This window comes from Centruroides sculpturatus, unplaced genomic scaffold (assembly GCF_000671375.1).
Source record: "Centruroides sculpturatus isolate CEXI.00-Female unplaced genomic scaffold, Cexi_2.0 scaffold1466, whole genome shotgun sequence".
Classification (NCBI taxonomy): domain Eukaryota; kingdom Metazoa; phylum Arthropoda; class Arachnida; order Scorpiones; family Buthidae; genus Centruroides; species Centruroides sculpturatus.
Window position 1 is genome coordinate 112,799 of NW_019385774.1, and position 17,733 is coordinate 130,531.

Consider the following 17,733-nt stretch of genomic DNA (forward strand, 5'->3'; position numbering starts at 1 on the left):
GGAAAAAATTTTGTAAATTGATTTTTTGTTTTTAAATTTTGTGTAGAATTTACACTGAAGAGGGGCTCATACAAGCCTGAAATGCATATGTAATTTACAATAAAGGAATACTTAACCTCAGAGCTGAAAGAAAGTCTACCGTTTGTTAACCATTCGGATTGAAGAGACATATACTAAATCTAAGAATTGAAGAAGTTTGATTACATAACAAATCAACTTTTTAAAGCTTACCATACGAATTATCTTATTTAGATATGGTCTTATTTCTTCTTCGGTAAAATATGTAGAAATGAAACTATCAGTCACTATCACACATTCAATCACCGGACACGGTGGTGTAGAATCTATTTCAAAATCCTCTGCATCTGCTACATCTTCTACGGTTCTCTTCTCCGTCAGAGATGATTCTACCAAAGTAAATTAAATACAGTAGAGCGTCGATTATCCGAATCAGTTCGGAACTGGGGTTGTTCGGATAACCGATTATGTGCGAAAAAATAGTTTAATTTTAACTTATCCTATGTTAAAATTTATCTCCGTTGCGTGTCGCTTTGCGTTGAATTTTCGTCGATGTTAAGCCTAACAAAGACTATTGTATTGTTAAAAATTGATTCTATGAAAGTAAATTAAATACAGTAGAGCGTCGATTATCCGAATCAATTGGGGACTGGGGTTGTTCGGATAACCGATTATGTGCGAAAAATAGTTTAATTTTAACTTCCTATGTTAAAATTTATCTCCGTTGCGTGTCGCTTCGCGTTGAATTTTCGTCGATGTTAAGCCTAACAAAGACTATTGTATTGTTAAAAATTAATTTTTATTGTGTACAAACAAAATAAATATATTGAAAAATATAAAAACAATAAAAAATTATACTTCAGATGTTAATTTAGTATCAAAAACGTGAAATATTTGAGTAGCCCAAGACATAATCAAAGATTGAAGCGCCACAGCACTGGCGAAAATTTAAATTTGCCGACTGGAATNCTTTTTTTTCGGATGACTGATGTTTATTAATATCGCCTTTTTCGCCTAAATTTAAAATCATATAGGAATTTAAAAAAGATAAACAAAGCAAATGACAAACAGTTTACACCAAGTAAACATAAAATTGTTATTCTAGAAAGATATTTTGAAAGTTTATTTTATTGCAAATCAACAAAAATAAAAATTGAAAATAAATTTTTACGTTCAAATCAATTAATTTCTGCTTAGAAATTTCTTGATTTTAACGATATAAATGAACAGATATTTATTAGCGTATACTCAGAAGATTACTTTATCTTGATTGTTACAATTTAATAAAAAGTCTAAGTAGAATGTTTTTTAATATTCAGTTTATAGATTAACTTCAAAAATGTAAATAATCAAATGTCTATTTATATCTTTATAACAACGATAAAAAATAAAGGGAAATCAATGGATAATTTTAACCAATTAAAAATTATTGCCACAGTTGTTACCCTTTCGTTACAAGTTTTTTCTTATAAATGAGCATTGTTTGCATTTATCTAGCGGTGAAGATCGATTTATTTGCTGTATCTGTATTCAGCAATGTCGATAAATAATGTAATAGGCAGTTTGTAAATATAAAATATAGCATTGTTTAATTAATTAATGACCAAAACCTGAAATGTACTCAAAATCAAGTCGTAAGTATGCATTAAACACTAGTACATTAGCCTTTAGATTAGAGTTGTGACAACTTTTTATAAGATTATTTTAAATTAGCAATTGATTTCAATTTTATTTTTGAGTATCTTATTTTATTATAAAAATGTTGTCGTAATTTCTGTTTTGATGCTTTTTTCATTGTAATGGAACCGGATTAGGAATTATTACAAAAGATACAAAAATAAAAAAATAAATTGTTATTCATTTGCAGAAAATCGTCAAACGCTCTAATTGTCTCCAGCAGAAAACGAATGCAAAGTTAAATGTCGTTCCACCGTATAACATTTTAATTTTGTTATTTAAACATCCCGTAAAATTACTATTAATTGTATGTGTTTATATTCATTGCGAACACGTTATTAAACAGTTAATATAATTATATAATAAAACTTACTTATACAATTTATATTTATACGCAGTTCTAACTTTCGATAATATAACTTTCGACAATCGATAAATCTCTTAAACAATAGTTGAAAACTTATTCTTATAGCTTATTGTTTATGCAACAATAAAAAACGTGCTTACGTAATCGAAGATNCATTTTTTTACGCACTACTAACTTTCGATAATATAACCTTTAACAATCGATAAATTTCTTCAACAATAGTTGAAAACTTATTCTTATAACTTATTGTTTATGCAACAATGAAAAACGTGCTTACGTAATCGAAGCTCGTGCTAAGCATTACGCTTGTCAATCAGTCTTATTTTTGGAGATTTTTTGTGGATAACTATAAAGAATGACATGTGCGATTATAAGTAAGGATATTTGTTTGTTTGTTTGCTAGAACGGCCTAGAAGTATACACTTTTAGGCCGTTCCTCCAATTGTTAAGAAACTCGGTTCGGTACTTACTTTGAAATATTTCTAACGTACATGATGTCGTACATTTCATTGAATTTCTATAAATCGATTAATTTTTATTTTCGTTTCTTTTTCGTTTGCTTATTTATGGCAACGCAACACTTGGGTGATCTGCCTAGGGGGTTCTTTCTGTGAGGTCTTTTAAGGGAAACTGGCTTCTATTTAGATGTTAGAGAAATGAAGAAAACTCAGAAAATTCCACGTGACCAGCCTGTCAGAGCGCAGCTCGATTCCAGGACCAAACTCCCAGTGTTGTTGGACTAGTTTACTTAATGGAACAATATCTGCTCTGCTACTTATTGAAAAGTAACAGAGGAGAGTCCGGTGATGAAAATGGTTTCCTATCGTTGAACAGACAATGCATTTTATGCCCAGTTCTCGAAGTGGAAAACGTCTGGTGAATGCAGATCGGAATTTCCGAAGTTTCTTTCGGCGAAGGTCTATAAATTTCGGACGATATATCGGCACAGGACGCAAATGGATTCTTGCGGGAAACACCTTAGCGAGAAGCATGGCCTAGCGAGAGAAAATGACAAAGAAGGTAGTGTTCTTGTGGCCTCGATTTAAAAGGATAATAAATTTAACACAAATTCTAACAAATAATCATATATAATTTAATTCAAAGAACAAAACAACCGAGTCTTAATCGAAATAGTATTCTTTATCGAGATATCTTAATCGAGGAATAAGCCTATTTTGTACACCAGTTCTTTCTACATCCAAGAAAATAGCTCTAATCCAAAATCTTCGTTCGAATCTTCGACAAAATCAAGCTAAATAAAGCAAACCGTACAAAACAAAATTTGCAAGCATGTGGATAGTAACGGTGTCGAAATCGTTCGCCATCTTGAATACTAAACGCATGCGCCGAAATGTATGCGGATTGCCGCTTGTGTGGTTGTGGTGCCGCGCGACGAAGATGCGTTTGCGACACCGCTTTTCCTTGTCGCGCCGCATGTGTGCATCCTCCTTAAAAGCGCAGTAAAGAAGTGATCTTTACCTTGTATATAGAATCAGTGGACTAATGGCAATTGTCTACGATTCGTTTAACACACTGTTTCTAAAGAACTACGAAGTGTTACTTTTACTTCTGAAGGTAGGAATTCACTTTTCTAATGAATCATAAGAATTGTGTAGATGACATGAAACATAAACTTTCTATTTTTCTGCGGTTTTAGGAAAATACGAAATATTCACTAAAAATCAGTTTTAAAGTATAAAAACGTTCTCTATCAAACCAGACACCAGACTTTTGACATGAGGAGGAAGTCGGACGGTCTTGGGGATAGTGAAGTCAGATGTTTGTTTGTTTAGTTAACTTATGGCAACGCAACACTTGGCCGATCTGTCTAGAGGGGATGCTTCCGGGAGGTATTTTTAAGAGTAACTGAACCCTATTCAGGCGTTACAGACGTGGAGAAATCCCGGAAAATTCCACGCGGCCAGTCCGTCCTGACGATGCGTGAACCCACATCCAAACTCCCAGTGTTAAGAAAACGGAACCGCTTGGCCTCTGGTAGACCAGCGAAATGAGATTCCGCGCTCGAATTATCAATTTAGAACGAACTAAACTGTTTTTTCCAAGAAAGAAAGTGCTTCCTTTTACAAAAATAAATTAAACTTGAATAAAAAAATCATTATTTGAAATTAATTTACGTATCATTTTAACAACTTCGTTAAAACATCTCCCCCTTATCTCCAGATTATCACATAAAAGATAAAAATGAACATAAACAATTAAGTTAATTTTGAATTATAAATTATTTATAAATGTAGATTTCATTGTTCTCTTAGCATATAATGATTCAACTTTGATGATTGTATGATTAAGGTTTCAAAATAACTGCTGACGTTTCTTCTTTTAACAAAGCAGAAACATCGATGAAAATATCAAAGAAACATTCCTATATAAGAAATGGAATATAATATAATAATGGAATAATATAAGAAATGGAATAGGAATATAAGAAATATTCTTATTATAACGCGGTCTGTTAACATTTCAGTTTTCTTCTCGATAATACACAGATGCAAAATCATAGTAGCGTAAATTATTCAATAATATTTATATCCTTTGAATCTAAAAATTAGGAGTGCATTGACAAATAAGTATTCAAAACGTAATCTTCCTTTTTAGATTTTCTTATATCATTGTTTTTTTTGTGTTTTTTAAGATACCTTTCATCGCTAAGTGCCTAAATATCACGTATTTTTAAACCGTGCTTGTATTGTTATTAAATTCTTTATGTATGTGACTAAATATGCGTATTATACATTATACTAATAAATAAATAACAAAATAATATTTATATTCTTTAGATCTAAACATTAAAAGCGCATTGACAAATAAGTATTCAAAACGTAATCTTCCTTTTTAGACTTTCTTCTATCATTGTTTTTTTTGTGTTTTTTAAGATACCTTTCATCGCTAAGTGCCTAAATATCACGTATTTTTAAACCGTGCTTGTATTGTTATTAAATTCTTTATGTATGTGACTAAATATGCGTATTATACATTATACTAATAAATAAATAACAAAATAATATCTAGGTCATTTATTTTAATTAAATTTAAATAATATTACAGAACAGATATTAAAAATAGTTACATTGAGAACTTTTTGAATGTTTATACGTGATACTAAGTTACTATAGTTGTAGTTTAATTTTAATATAGGAACAATTATTGTCAATCGATGAATGCAGTCGATTTATGGAGATATCCACTCCTCATTTCTGAACATTGTCACAGTGATCAAGAAAACACGAGTGTGTACTGTTAAAAGCAAAATTGAACTATTAAAATATTCAATCACAAATTATATGTAAATTTAATAAAAGAAATTAAACTTACTCTAAAAATTCTGTTACGCCTTTCTTAGCGCAATAAGAATAATGATTTTTACCAGGAAGCAAGGTGGGTGAGCAATTTTTAGCTTCCGAATCGTGACCAATATTGATTCTACAATATCATTTACCTATTTAAAAATGTCATTTGGATTTAAAACTATTTAAAAAAATTACTTACAAGTGTCCAATTTCGTGAATAAAGGTATCAACCGCATAGTCCGTAAAGATGCTATGTTCTGCGATAGCAAATTTGTTCCACGAATTACAAGCAGTTCCTTCGAAAGCCAAACCTGCAAAGAAATTTTTAATGCTCATAACATTAAAAATCCTGTTGAAATAAAAACGTAACTTGAAATTCTAGATTTGTTACCGGAGATGTGATGTGGATCTTCTCCTGGCTTTGGGAGAGATAAAATTAGACTACGTCTGGAAGAAAAATAATTTTTTTATATTTTACTATAAGTAAAAAAAACAAATCGATTAAGTATAAAACAAATATCAACGATATTTGAAATGTAATCGTGTCAATTAGCATTAACATTCGATAATTATGAATTAAATAATAGTTTTCGTTCTTTTGGTTCTACCGTTAAAGCGTAATACAAATCTATTGTCATACTTCATTCTTACCCAGTTAGAAGAACAATAATATCGGCTCTTGATACAACAGGACTGTCTTCAATCTCAATCATTTTAGAAAGGACACTACCAGCGATGATATCGGGCGAATAGAGACTTTCTTTAATGTAATTCGGTTCGGTTTCGCTCTGAAATTAAAATATACATAAAGAAAAAACGAAATATAAATGATATTTTTCGCTATCATTTAACTTACTGTATATTAGATACGTCCAATCAAACGAAGTGTTAGATTGAGTTCTAATTCATCGAGATATCTTTCCTGTGACTGAAACACAAGAAAATTAATATAATAAAGAATTGTAGAAGTTTGATTACATAATAAATCAACTTTTTAAAGCTTACCATACGAATTATCTTATTTAGATATGGTCTTATTTCTTCTTCGCTAAAATATGTAGACATGAAACTATCGGTCACTATCACACATTCAATCACCGGACACGGTGATGTAGAATCTATTTCAAAATCCTCTGCATCTGCTACATCATCTACGGTTCTCTTCTCTGTCACAGATGATTCTACCAAAGTAAATTAAATACAGTAGAGCGTCGATTATCCGAATCAATTGGGGACTGGGGTTGTTCGGATAACCGATTATGTACGAAAAAATTGTTTAATTTTAACCTATCCTATGTTGAAATTTCTTTCCGTTGCGTGTCGCTTCGCGTTGAATTTTCGTCGATATTAAGCCTAACAAAGACTATTTTATCGTTAAAAATTATTTTTATATTTTGTACAAACAAAATAAATATATTGAAAAATATAAAAACAATGAAAAATTATACTTCAGATGTTAATTTAGTATCAAAAACGTAAAATATTTGAGTAGCCCAAGACATAGCCAAAGATTGAAGCGCCACAGCACTGGCGAAAATTTAAATTTGCCGACTGGAATTCTTTCGGATAATTGACGTTTCGAATGATTGACTTTCGGATAATCGACGCTCTACTGTATTACTACTTTTATATCCGTTTCTCTTATAGTCAATCCGAGTAAATGTATAAAATACACTTACTTTTCGATTGCTTGAGTCCGAAACTTTTTTCATAAGTATCCACTATAATAATGGAGAAAACCATTGCAAATGTAATTAAACAATTCATTTTTGGATTTGAAATGTCGTCTTAATTACATCGAAATTTAAGTATTAATAATAATTTATTATCGATAAAGGATATCGAATCTTAACTTAATTTTAATTGAATTTTCTGTCATGGAATTTATATCGATTAAAATAAATTACTTCCTTTCTTTATAATTTGGGTCGATGATTACATTTAATTTCGTAAACACTATAAACAGAATATTCGATAGCATTTATAATTTAATAAATATTAAATATTGGTAAATTTCTACTTAAGATATACCATTCTCATAGTGTAATATATTTTTAATTATTTATATTTTATTCTGCGGGGAGAAGCATACAAAAAATCATACAAGATTATACAACATATCTATATACATAACCCATTGAACGGGTATCCATCTGTCCGCGTAACGGTATGCTAAAAACGTGCACTAGAGGCGCCCTCGCGATGATTTTAAATTAACAATAAATTATTTTTATTTGTAATAGGAATTTATTATTGATATGAATTCATTATTTATACCACGGAATAATATAAGTAATTATTATATGCGTTGCCTTACTTTATTATATGCCTCGATTAACCTTGCGCCGCACGTTCACGACATCCCGTGACTCGGTGAACGTCGGGCATTGACTCACGGGAAAAATACATTTAAAATCGAGGTTTACAAGCGAAGGTAAATAAACAAATTAAACAAAGTTTTAAAGTATTTATAGAGTGTTTAATAGGTAGAAATATAGATCCGTATGACGCGATTGGGAAGGTAAGATTTACCCTCCGAATGAAGGGGTGGCGACCCCCCCTCTGTGCGAACAATAAATGTTTAATGAACCATCCCCGTACGCGCAACCCTTCCCGAGATATAGCCCTCCGAAAATTATTCTACGGGTCACGTGACCTGTTTGCCACAATTTACCCTGCCAATGAGCGGGTCGGCGACCCCTGGAGTGCGCGCGAGCGCGCGTTAATTTTTTTCGCGCGGTAGGCTTATTGACCACCGTGTCACTTGACCGGAAATGACGTAGGCGAATTTTCAGGGGCTTATATCTCGCGAAGGGTCGCTCATAGGTGTATGGTTTTTTTGACTTTATTGTTCGCACAGGGGAATACAGTTTGGGGTTGACAACCCTTCATTCGGAGGGTAAATTTTACCATTGGGACATTAACGGAGCTGTAAAGCATACTGATAGGAACAAAAAAGTCAAAGGAACCGTGCCTCATGGAAATTTGTAAAGAACACCCACTAAGGGGATTCCCGGGCTACTAGTTTATTAATATAAAACCAATATATACAGCAACTTTACCTAAAATTCAATAGAATGAATTTAGGTTTTGTTTTACAAAAACCTAAAAGTGGGAAAACTATCCAAAAACAAACACTGGGAGTTCGGTCGTGGGCTCGGACAGGCTGGCCACGTGGAGTTTTCCGGGTTTTCTCCATGTCTATAATGCCTAAATAAATGCTAGTTTTCCTTAAAAAGACCTCCTAGAAGGCATCCCCTAGGCAGATCGCCCAAGTGTTGCGTTGCCATAACTTAACAAACTATTTATCTTTGGACGGCCGGATGGCCAAGAGGTAAAGTTGGCAGCTTACCGCTCTGGAAGATGAATCGATAAAAATCTCCCGGAGTTTTTCGGATGTGGGCCGTTTGGATATGTCGGGCCCTGCTGTGGGTTTCACCGAATTATAAGAGGCTTGCTAAGAGAGGCCTTCTCAGTGCCCACAGGACAGAAAGAGTACTAAAGAAAATTCAGCTTCGAAATATAATAATCGAAATTATTCAACTTTAGTAAATAAACTCCATTAACATTTTTTTTAAAAATTTCAAAGTTAATCCCATTCCTCGTACAATTTACAAACTTCGTTCAGGGCAACACTATCCGTTTCAAAACAAAACGCAAACAAATCTTGCTAAGACATTTTTCTACCGGGTTTAAAGTTCTAAAAACCCAATTAACGCATTTGTTCAGGATCATACGAAACAATGGAACCGGTAAACATTTCACACACAGTAAATATCCAGGAGTGCATCTTGGGAGCCCATACAATCTCTTAACATAAGTAGGTAATACTATATCCAAAATCTCCCTCCTGAAACCCTAACAACTCAGAGGCATAGAGAAGAGAGGAGTCTACAATTGCATTATATTTCTTTAACTGCTTCCTTAAATTACGCAATTTCGCAAAGTTACACATTTGTACAATTTTATCCGCCTTCATCTCAGCATTAATTCTACGAGTCCTGAGACGAGTATTAAAATTAGCATTGCTTTTAAAGGTCACACCTAAATACTTCTATTGTGAAACACCCGATATGGGGACATCACTAAAACACCATTTATCAAACTTAGAACCATTGCCACCATTTCGAAAAACAACAATTTTAGATTTTGTAAGATTCGATTGTAGAGTGTAATCCATTATATTTATCCAAAAGGTCGATCGGCACCCGTAACGACATCTTTGATACAGCCACAATTACCACATCATCCGCATACGCTATTATTGCATTCGGCCCATATTGATAATGATGGTGTCAATATTACATTGACTCCATCAACATTAATGACTTCTACTTTGTAATTATTAATACAGTTCAATAAATCATTTAAATATAAAGTAGAAAGAATGGGGCTCAAAATATATCCCTGTCTAACACCCTTGTTTGAAAAGAAAAGAGGATTTGCTGTTCTCAGCCTATTTAATACTAACATACGAGCCATAATATAACTCTACAAGCAAGTTAACAAATTTAAATCTTAATCCAAAATTTAACAATTTCTTTCATAATAAATTCCTGTTAATGGTATCAAATTCTGATGCTAAATCTACAAAAAAAATGCATATACCTTACGCCGTTTCATTCTTAATATCTTAATCGCATACAGAATGAAAATTTTTTCAACAGTCGAATAACCTGCACGAAAACCAGTCTAATTCTTTCACATAATATCTGTCATATTCAACCAACTTATTAACCTATAACACAGCACAACAACGAAATGCCTCTATAACTTTTAGGCACCAACTTCGAACCACTCTTATGTACCGGAACCAATAAAGAACTCTTTCATTCTTCTGGGATAGCACCTGTCCTCAACGCCTTATTTACTTTAGAAATAAGGAAATTTATCGATGTGTGACATCTTCAACTTCCTCTGATTCAGAGGAAAAGAGGAGGGTTCCTTCCAAAATGAAGAAGAAGAATTGACGTCACAAAAATCTATGCCAAAACTATATAGAATGTCCGCTAGGCTACAAGCAAGTTACAACTTTGTTTGGGCGTACCGCGCAAGCGATTTGCAGTCATGTCGTCCGAAAACTGTGTCAAATAAACTTGGGCTACCAAACCAAGTAAGGGTTCGGCTAAACAGTTAGTCTAGAAAGAGAAGTAAGAGAAGACAAAGAGGAAGACAAGTATAAGAATTGATACTTTAAACATCGAAACATTAATTGGGAAGTGTTGAAAGTTAGTTGATCTTATGCAAAGAAAGAGAGTGAAGATTCATTTTCATCTTGCAAGCACAAAAATAAAGCTAAAATAACTTGGTGAATGGTTAAAACTGTTTGTCAGTGGAGCGAATGAGGGAGAAAATTCAATTTTTCCCACTAGTAATAAAGTGAAAAACAGCAAGTCATTTCCAGATTCAATACCTATTTCTCAAAACAAAAAGTGTACATAATTTAATACGAAAATAACAAATAAATATTGAAATTATACAGGAAAATACAAAAAAACAATAAATAATATACGCAAATTCCGTATAACAAAGTAAAAATTACATTCCTTTGTCTCATTCCAACGACTTTGCCAACCTAAACGTGAACAGCCACATCCCCACAACGTCAAAATCATATCTTTCTCTTATGTCTTGGTTGACTGGTGGATGATCTGTAATAAAACATTTTTTTCTTGTGGAAAAATTCGATTAATTCTAATACTCAGAAATTAAAAAACTTACAAGTTATAACGTTACGTTCTACAGCATCAATCGATTTTACCACTCAGCAAGAGAGAAAATTCTTCCTGTTAATCTATATCTATATATATATATATAAATGGACATGTATGTCCCTATATTTCACTTTTCCGCCAAAAGTACACATCACACGTGAATGGTGTTTGTATGTGGTAGTAGCCCCAAGTCTCCATTTGTGCATAGGGGNTTTCCCACTAGTAATAAAGTGAAATACAGTAAGTCATTTCCAGATTCAATACCTATTTCTCAAAACAAAAAGTGTAGATAATTTAATACGAAAATAACAAATAAATATTGAAATTATACAGGAAAATACAAAAAACAATAAATAATATACGCAAATTCCGTATAACAAAGTAAAAATTACATCTGTTTGTCTCATTCCAACGACTTTGCCAACCTAAACGTGAACTGCCACATCCCCACAACGTCAAAATCATATCTTTCTCTTATGGCTTGGTTGACTGGTGGATGATCTGTAATAAAACATTTTTTTCTTGTGGAAAAATTCGATTAATTCTAATACTCAGAAATTAATATACACAAGAAAAAGTCTGCGCAAATCACGCAATTCGGCAAAACTTTTAATATTAAATTTCGTGGCAACGCAACAATAAAACTCTGTACTAACAAATTGTCAGAGTTTTATTGTTGCGAGCGGTCGTTTATTGTTGATTCGAACGGTTGGTTTTTCAGTTCGTGCGATTGAAAATTATTCATTTCAAGTGTTTCTTTGCATTTTTCTTCATTGCTGCAGTTTTATCCGTAAGTTTAGACTACGATCTTCCTATATTTACGAATTTTTGAACATTGTTAAGCCGAATATTACAATTAGTGTCCACGATTTTCCGATGTATCTCTACTTGCATAACAATTGACTGAAACGACGAACGGAGTCTTTCAACTTATTTTCATTCTTTGTTAAGCCCAAATTTAATAAAATTGTTAAAGCAAAATATAAATACTATAATCTGTAGAAACTGATTTCTCTAATTATATGTCAGACATTAAAATTCGTTGGAAAGATAAAATTAGTGCATTTAACAGAGATTTTATTATAATATTGATTTGGTACAATTTTCTATAATTAATACGATCACTTTTAAAATTATTTTTCCATTAGGAATCTTACAATTTACATGAAATTAAATTAACAAAACGAATGTTCCTTTAACGAATACAAATTGCATTTTCGTAATAGTCGTTTCTTCCTTTTGCAGAATGGATAATTTCAAGGAATTAAAGAAGTGGCACACCTCGGCCGATGATAAGCGGGAGGAAAGCGCCTCGTCGTTTTCCGCTTCGGTTCGAGTGATTCGGGTGCTTCCACAAGACGTCGAGGAGAGCGGAGAGTGCCAGTCGCCTACACCCGGCAACAAACGGGTGGTTGTCTTTACTCCCGACGATTGCGCCTCGACTGTGGTCGACTACCTGGGACAACGATACCCGGAAGTTGCAGAATGGACGGTGGAATGTCGATCACGCGAGATGGGACTCGACCGACAAGAGTCCAAAGTGATCGTGGAAACACTTATCAAGCAGAAAAAGCCTTGGTGGAAATGGCTTTTCTTCTGCTGCCTAAAACCTTTTCTCTGCCGAGGTCACTTCCACCCGTGTCCACTTTTCACCCAATATGATTCTGCCACCCGAATATGAATTTGTCACCCGAAAATACGTTTCACCCGGCTACGACTTAATTCACTGGACTCGACATTATATTCCGGATTGGGTTTTTTTGTTTTATATTAACGGACAAACATTTCTACACTACGATTAGATTACAGTCCACAGAACAACGGCAGTTTGATGGTCGGCAAAGTGACAACCAGAACATAAAGCAGTGTTTTTACCAGCTTAAAGTCTCTGTTAATCTATACTAATATTATAAAGAGGTAATGTTTGTATGTAAGTAAGTTTGGATGCAGCAGGTAATCTCCAAAACTAATCTCATCCGATTTCAAAAATTTTTTCACCAATATTTAGAATGGAACTTCAGGGTGGACATAGGCTGTATATTATTCCGTTAAACATGGGGGATGGACAGTTCTTTACGGTAAGCCTTACGGGGAAGGCTTACTGTGAAGAACTTCACTTCTATTATACTATTTTAGATGCGGTTTTTTGCATTTTTGATTGCATTTTAATAGGGTACGTCAACAGAATGTACACTAAGAAGGGATTTTTCGATATTCCCCCCGGGGGGAGAGGGACAGGATTAAGGCTTACTGTGAAGAACTTCACTTCTATTATACTATTTTAGATGCGGGTTTTTGCACTTTTGATTGCGTTCTAATAGGGTACGTCAAGAGAATGTACACTAAGAAAAAATTTTTCGAAAAATTTTCCCCCACGGGGGAAGTGTTATACATTTATAACAGATACATTTTGAGCCACAACAATGCGTGGCTAGGTCTGCTAGTCGTCTATAAATGGACGAGTCAACTTATATTGTACGGACATTCACACTGTATTTAAACTGTCATTGTAGTCAGTATACGTCCGAACCAGAATTATAATTATTTCAACAATTGATTAAATTTATAAATCGAACTGTCTTAAGTGTATATGAAGTTTTATATTTAATACAACTTAATACAAAATTTAATAATTGTTTAAAGTTTCGATATTTATCAAAATAAATATTAAAATTGCACATTTTTCGATTCATTAAAACGTTTTTACTTTTTATCAATATGTATTTCCATCTACATTAAGAACATTCTATATCCTTGGTAGAAATACACTATCAGTGACGAAAAAATTTACGTCATTTGCGTAACCCATAAATTTAACTTTTTCCCGCATTCCAAGAATGTATATTGAATTAATTTTACTTTTTCCACCAATTCTTTTGAAAAGAACATTGATATAAATGGCGAAGAGTGTCATTGAGAATGGACACCCCTGTCTTACATCTTTCTCACCGGCAAATGTTATCAATATCTACGTAGTTCGTTAAGCACGCATTTACAAAAACATACATTAGATTTATTAGAGACAATGGAGCAATTACAAACATTTAAATCGAAAACAAAACAGGAACTAACGCAAGAACTGAAATAACTACGGAAATCGAAAAACAAAGCACACCAATAAGACAAAACCCAAGAAACTATCGATTACATTATTTTGCAATAAATTATCTGGCTTTTTCCGAAGCATATTTTTCAATCACGTCAATGAAATTTGTTTGTCTATTTATGTGAGACTCGCAGGGGGCCACTGAGCTGATCCCTAATGACCACTTAATCCGCAACAGGTTGGTAAAACCCAATCTCGCGGTCGTTGGATGACTTAGGAAGGCAAATCGAGTGGGGAGGTCGTCGGTAATTCGGCAGGTGTCCTTTAGAGACAGGAGACAGGTTTAAACAATATCACAAAACATTTATTTAAATAATTAAGCTAGGTTACATGAGGCAATAACAATATATAGGTTAAATGCGGTTAAATAGATTCAATAAGTTGACTATAAAAAAAGCTGCTCTTAACAACTCTAACGGCTATCCTGAGAGAGAGTTCACAAAGCTCTAAAATACAAATACCTCTATGAGGATATGACTAATATGCATTCGTTGAATGGGCCGTAGGACTCGTAATCGGCGCAGGAAACGTAGTTGGCGATAATTATGGAAGTTCGAAGTTGTGGTGTGTCTTACGGCGATGTCCTTTCGGTCGCTATGTCCGGTGTATGGAGACAAGATGCACACATTAATAAGTATAACTTCCTTTGGTCGCCCGTAGCTTCCGGGGGGCTGGAGCTTTGATAAGTTCTTCGTGAGAAAGGAGTCACGTGATCGACTTCTGTTGACACTAACGGTGCATTCCGATCAACTAAGTGTCAACTTACCCACCTAATTGTGAAAACAACCAGTGACCTGCGATATACTTTAAACCAACAGCGGGGTTTTTCCATCGGAGGTGTTTACAATTCCTTTTTTTGGACAACTACGTAAAAATCGCAGATCTCACATTTACATAAATCATTTTCAATGCAGAAAAATTCTGATAAAAGCTTTCTCAGCTTTCCTCGTGACTCAGAAAAGTAATTTTTATACTTTTATGACTGATATAAACTCGAGGTTACGCATAGTATAACATAGTTAGAATCTAATATATAACGGTTGTCATCAAGAAACCAATAAAAAAATGTTTTATATTTTAAACAGCTTGTCACACGAGGAGGACAGCTAGAAATCATTAAAGAAAGGATGAAAAACACAATACAATAAATTACAGGGAAGAGTCCCTTCAATTCAGTATGTCTCTGTGCCATCCAACCAAGTATGCCGTTCACTCCCTCCAGCCACTTCGATTGACAGCTCCTCAACAAAAAGCGTACACCGAGATACTCCAGATGGTATCGTATTCGATGGTAAAACTTACAGGATTCTCACGATGTTTAATATGAGCGCATTCTTACCGCAGTACCGCTGTATTGACGGTCACAAGCCGTTACTTTTGGAAATCTAAATTTACAGAAGCGACGTTCAAATGCGTCTACGGTACACAATGAACAACCCTTCATCTAACTATAGTATGTATATTATATTAAACGATAATTTAAATAAAGAAACTACACATAAACGATAACAAATTTGTTTTATTTCTCCGAAGCAATAAAATAGATACATACAAAAGAATCATACTATATATTTGTAATGTAATTTCCAGAAATTAATTACCTAACACGTCTGTCCTGTTACAATAACTACTGTGTTCTTGGATACATGGGTGCAGGCAGAAGCTTTCTGCTTAAAATATGTTCTTAACAGATACAGTAGAGCGTCGTTTATCCGAATCAATTGGGGACTGGGGTTGTTCCGATAACTTATTTTTCGGATAACCGATTATACACGAAAAATATTCCATGTTGAAATTTTTCTCCGTTGCGTGTCGCTTCGCGTTGAATTTTCGTCGATGTTAAGCCTAACGAAGACTATTGTATCGTTAAAAATTATTTTTTTTTTATTTTTTACAAACAAAATAAATTTATTGAGAAATATAAAAACAAAAAAATATATACTTTAGAATTTAATCTAGTATCAAAAACGTTCGATTCAGCACCACATACAGTCATCAGAAAAACACCACACGAAAGTGCCAGAGCTGCCAGCTAAAACACACACAACAACAAAAAAAATATTCGAGTAGCCCAAGATATACCCAAAGATTGCAGTGCCACAGCACTAGCGAAAATTTAAATTTGTCGACTGGAATTATTTCGATTAACCGACGTTTCGGATAACCGACTTTCGGATAAACGACGCTGTACTGTACTGTAAAATTACCAATCTTAGAACTACCAAAGATTGTAGGTTCAAGTTTTTAAATTAATAGTGGCAAATTGCGGTTGTAGATCTCTTTGTAAGTATCCCAATTTTCCGTTTTTTCTATTGTTTTGAAATGTATCGAGACGTAAAAACAGAGGTTGGATAGCCACATTACCATTTATTTTATTTTTTCCATTCACGTCATCAAAACCTGTCGTTTCTCATTAATTATTTTAATGTACGACATTTCCTGAACAGAATCATTCTGTTTTTATTCTTCTGGTGCGAGCGACGTACGAAAAGGAAATCTGTATAATTATATTATTATTATTATTACCGTTTTGTAAACTAATAAAATGTACAGCAAAATTATTAACGTCGCATTTCAAGTTGTTAATAATTCGAGTTTAAAAAGCGTTACGTAAATCACATTTGTCTTTTCTCACAGAAAATAAACCGAAGGTGTTTGTACTTTATTCAAAAGTTACAATAAGTTTTTTGAATGGCGCAATATACAATCAATAATTCTACAACTGCGGAAGATTATGGATTACGGAAACGGATTATGCAAAATGAAACCATGTTATCGACTTTTGAAGTGTTTGCTGTTCAGTAAATGTTCAGATTTAAGTCAGGTTTTGAATCATTAAATTCAATCTATCGGTGCCATTGGCAGAAAGCCAGACTTCGGTCCGTTCAAAACCATTTAGAGTTTTTAGAGTTCCGAAGAAATTAAAAGTTGTTTTCATTACCTGAAATTCGGAATTCGAATATGTTTAACAACTTTTATTTCTTTTAGACGTTACGTATTATAATAACAAAAAAGTATTTTACCCTGAAAGCATATTCCTTAGTTATTATGAAATCCAGAACTTCTACTCTCAGTTGCTCCGATCCCAATCTCTTGAGAAAGCACAAAAGCTGTAAATAATAAGAATTATTCGGTGTTTCATACTTAATTATTATTTAATAATACTGTCAAATAAAGGGAAATTTAGGTTGAATTGTCTCTTACCCGCATTTTTTCGATAAAGGGTAAGTTCAGTGTGCCAAAGTACCTCGACCCTTCCAGACATTTCTTAGACTGTTAACAGTAAAATACAATTTTATAACTGATTTTAATTATTTTTTAGCTTCGAAAATACTCTGCAAACATAAAATAGTACTTTAATAATTTTCTACACGTAAAAACTTTTGAAACTGCTTACCATTGTAGGTACAGTAGAACTTCGATTATCCGCCCTAATTGGGGACTGGGGTTGGTCGGATAATTGAAAAGTCGGATAACCGAAAAGTATGAAAAAATCCATTATTAGTGTAGTATATTATTATATCCCATGTAATTAGTATATTA

At 33.3% G+C, this 17,733-nt stretch overlaps 2 protein-coding genes across 3 annotated transcripts in view; both read right to left on the minus strand.

The window, feature by feature from the left end:
- The window catches only part of LOC111642044 (A disintegrin and metalloproteinase with thrombospondin motifs 20-like), a 7,637-nt gene extending 1,352 nt beyond the window's left edge, over positions 1-6,285 (minus strand). The window contains exons 1-6 of one of the 2 annotated variants that reach the window (XM_023388308.1): positions 6,227-6,285; positions 6,022-6,158; positions 5,762-5,817; positions 5,570-5,681; positions 5,396-5,503; positions 5,160-5,317 (exon numbers count right to left, since the gene is read on the minus strand). In XM_023388308.1, coding sequence (XP_023244076.1) covers positions 5,272-5,317; positions 5,396-5,503; positions 5,570-5,681; positions 5,762-5,817; positions 6,022-6,083 — 384 coding nt within the window. In that variant the 5' untranslated portion in view covers positions 6,084-6,158; positions 6,227-6,285 and the 3' untranslated portion in view covers positions 5,160-5,271. Of the gene's footprint in view, positions 1-5,159; positions 5,318-5,395; positions 5,504-5,569; positions 5,682-5,761; positions 5,818-6,021; positions 6,159-6,226 lie in introns of those variants that run through there. The other variant, XM_023388307.1, reaches the window with a different exon arrangement.
- LOC111642042 lies at positions 6,233-11,704 on the minus strand. The gene is made up of 4 exons (XM_023388305.1): positions 11,477-11,704; positions 7,050-7,091; positions 6,376-6,551; positions 6,233-6,298 (listed from the first exon to the last, which is right to left on the minus strand). The coding sequence occupies exons 1-4, from the start codon at positions 11,547-11,549 to the stop codon at positions 6,233-6,235; spliced, it is 357 nt and encodes a 118-aa protein (XP_023244073.1). The 5' UTR covers positions 11,550-11,704.
- Positions 11,705-17,733: the final 6,029 nt, after the last annotated feature.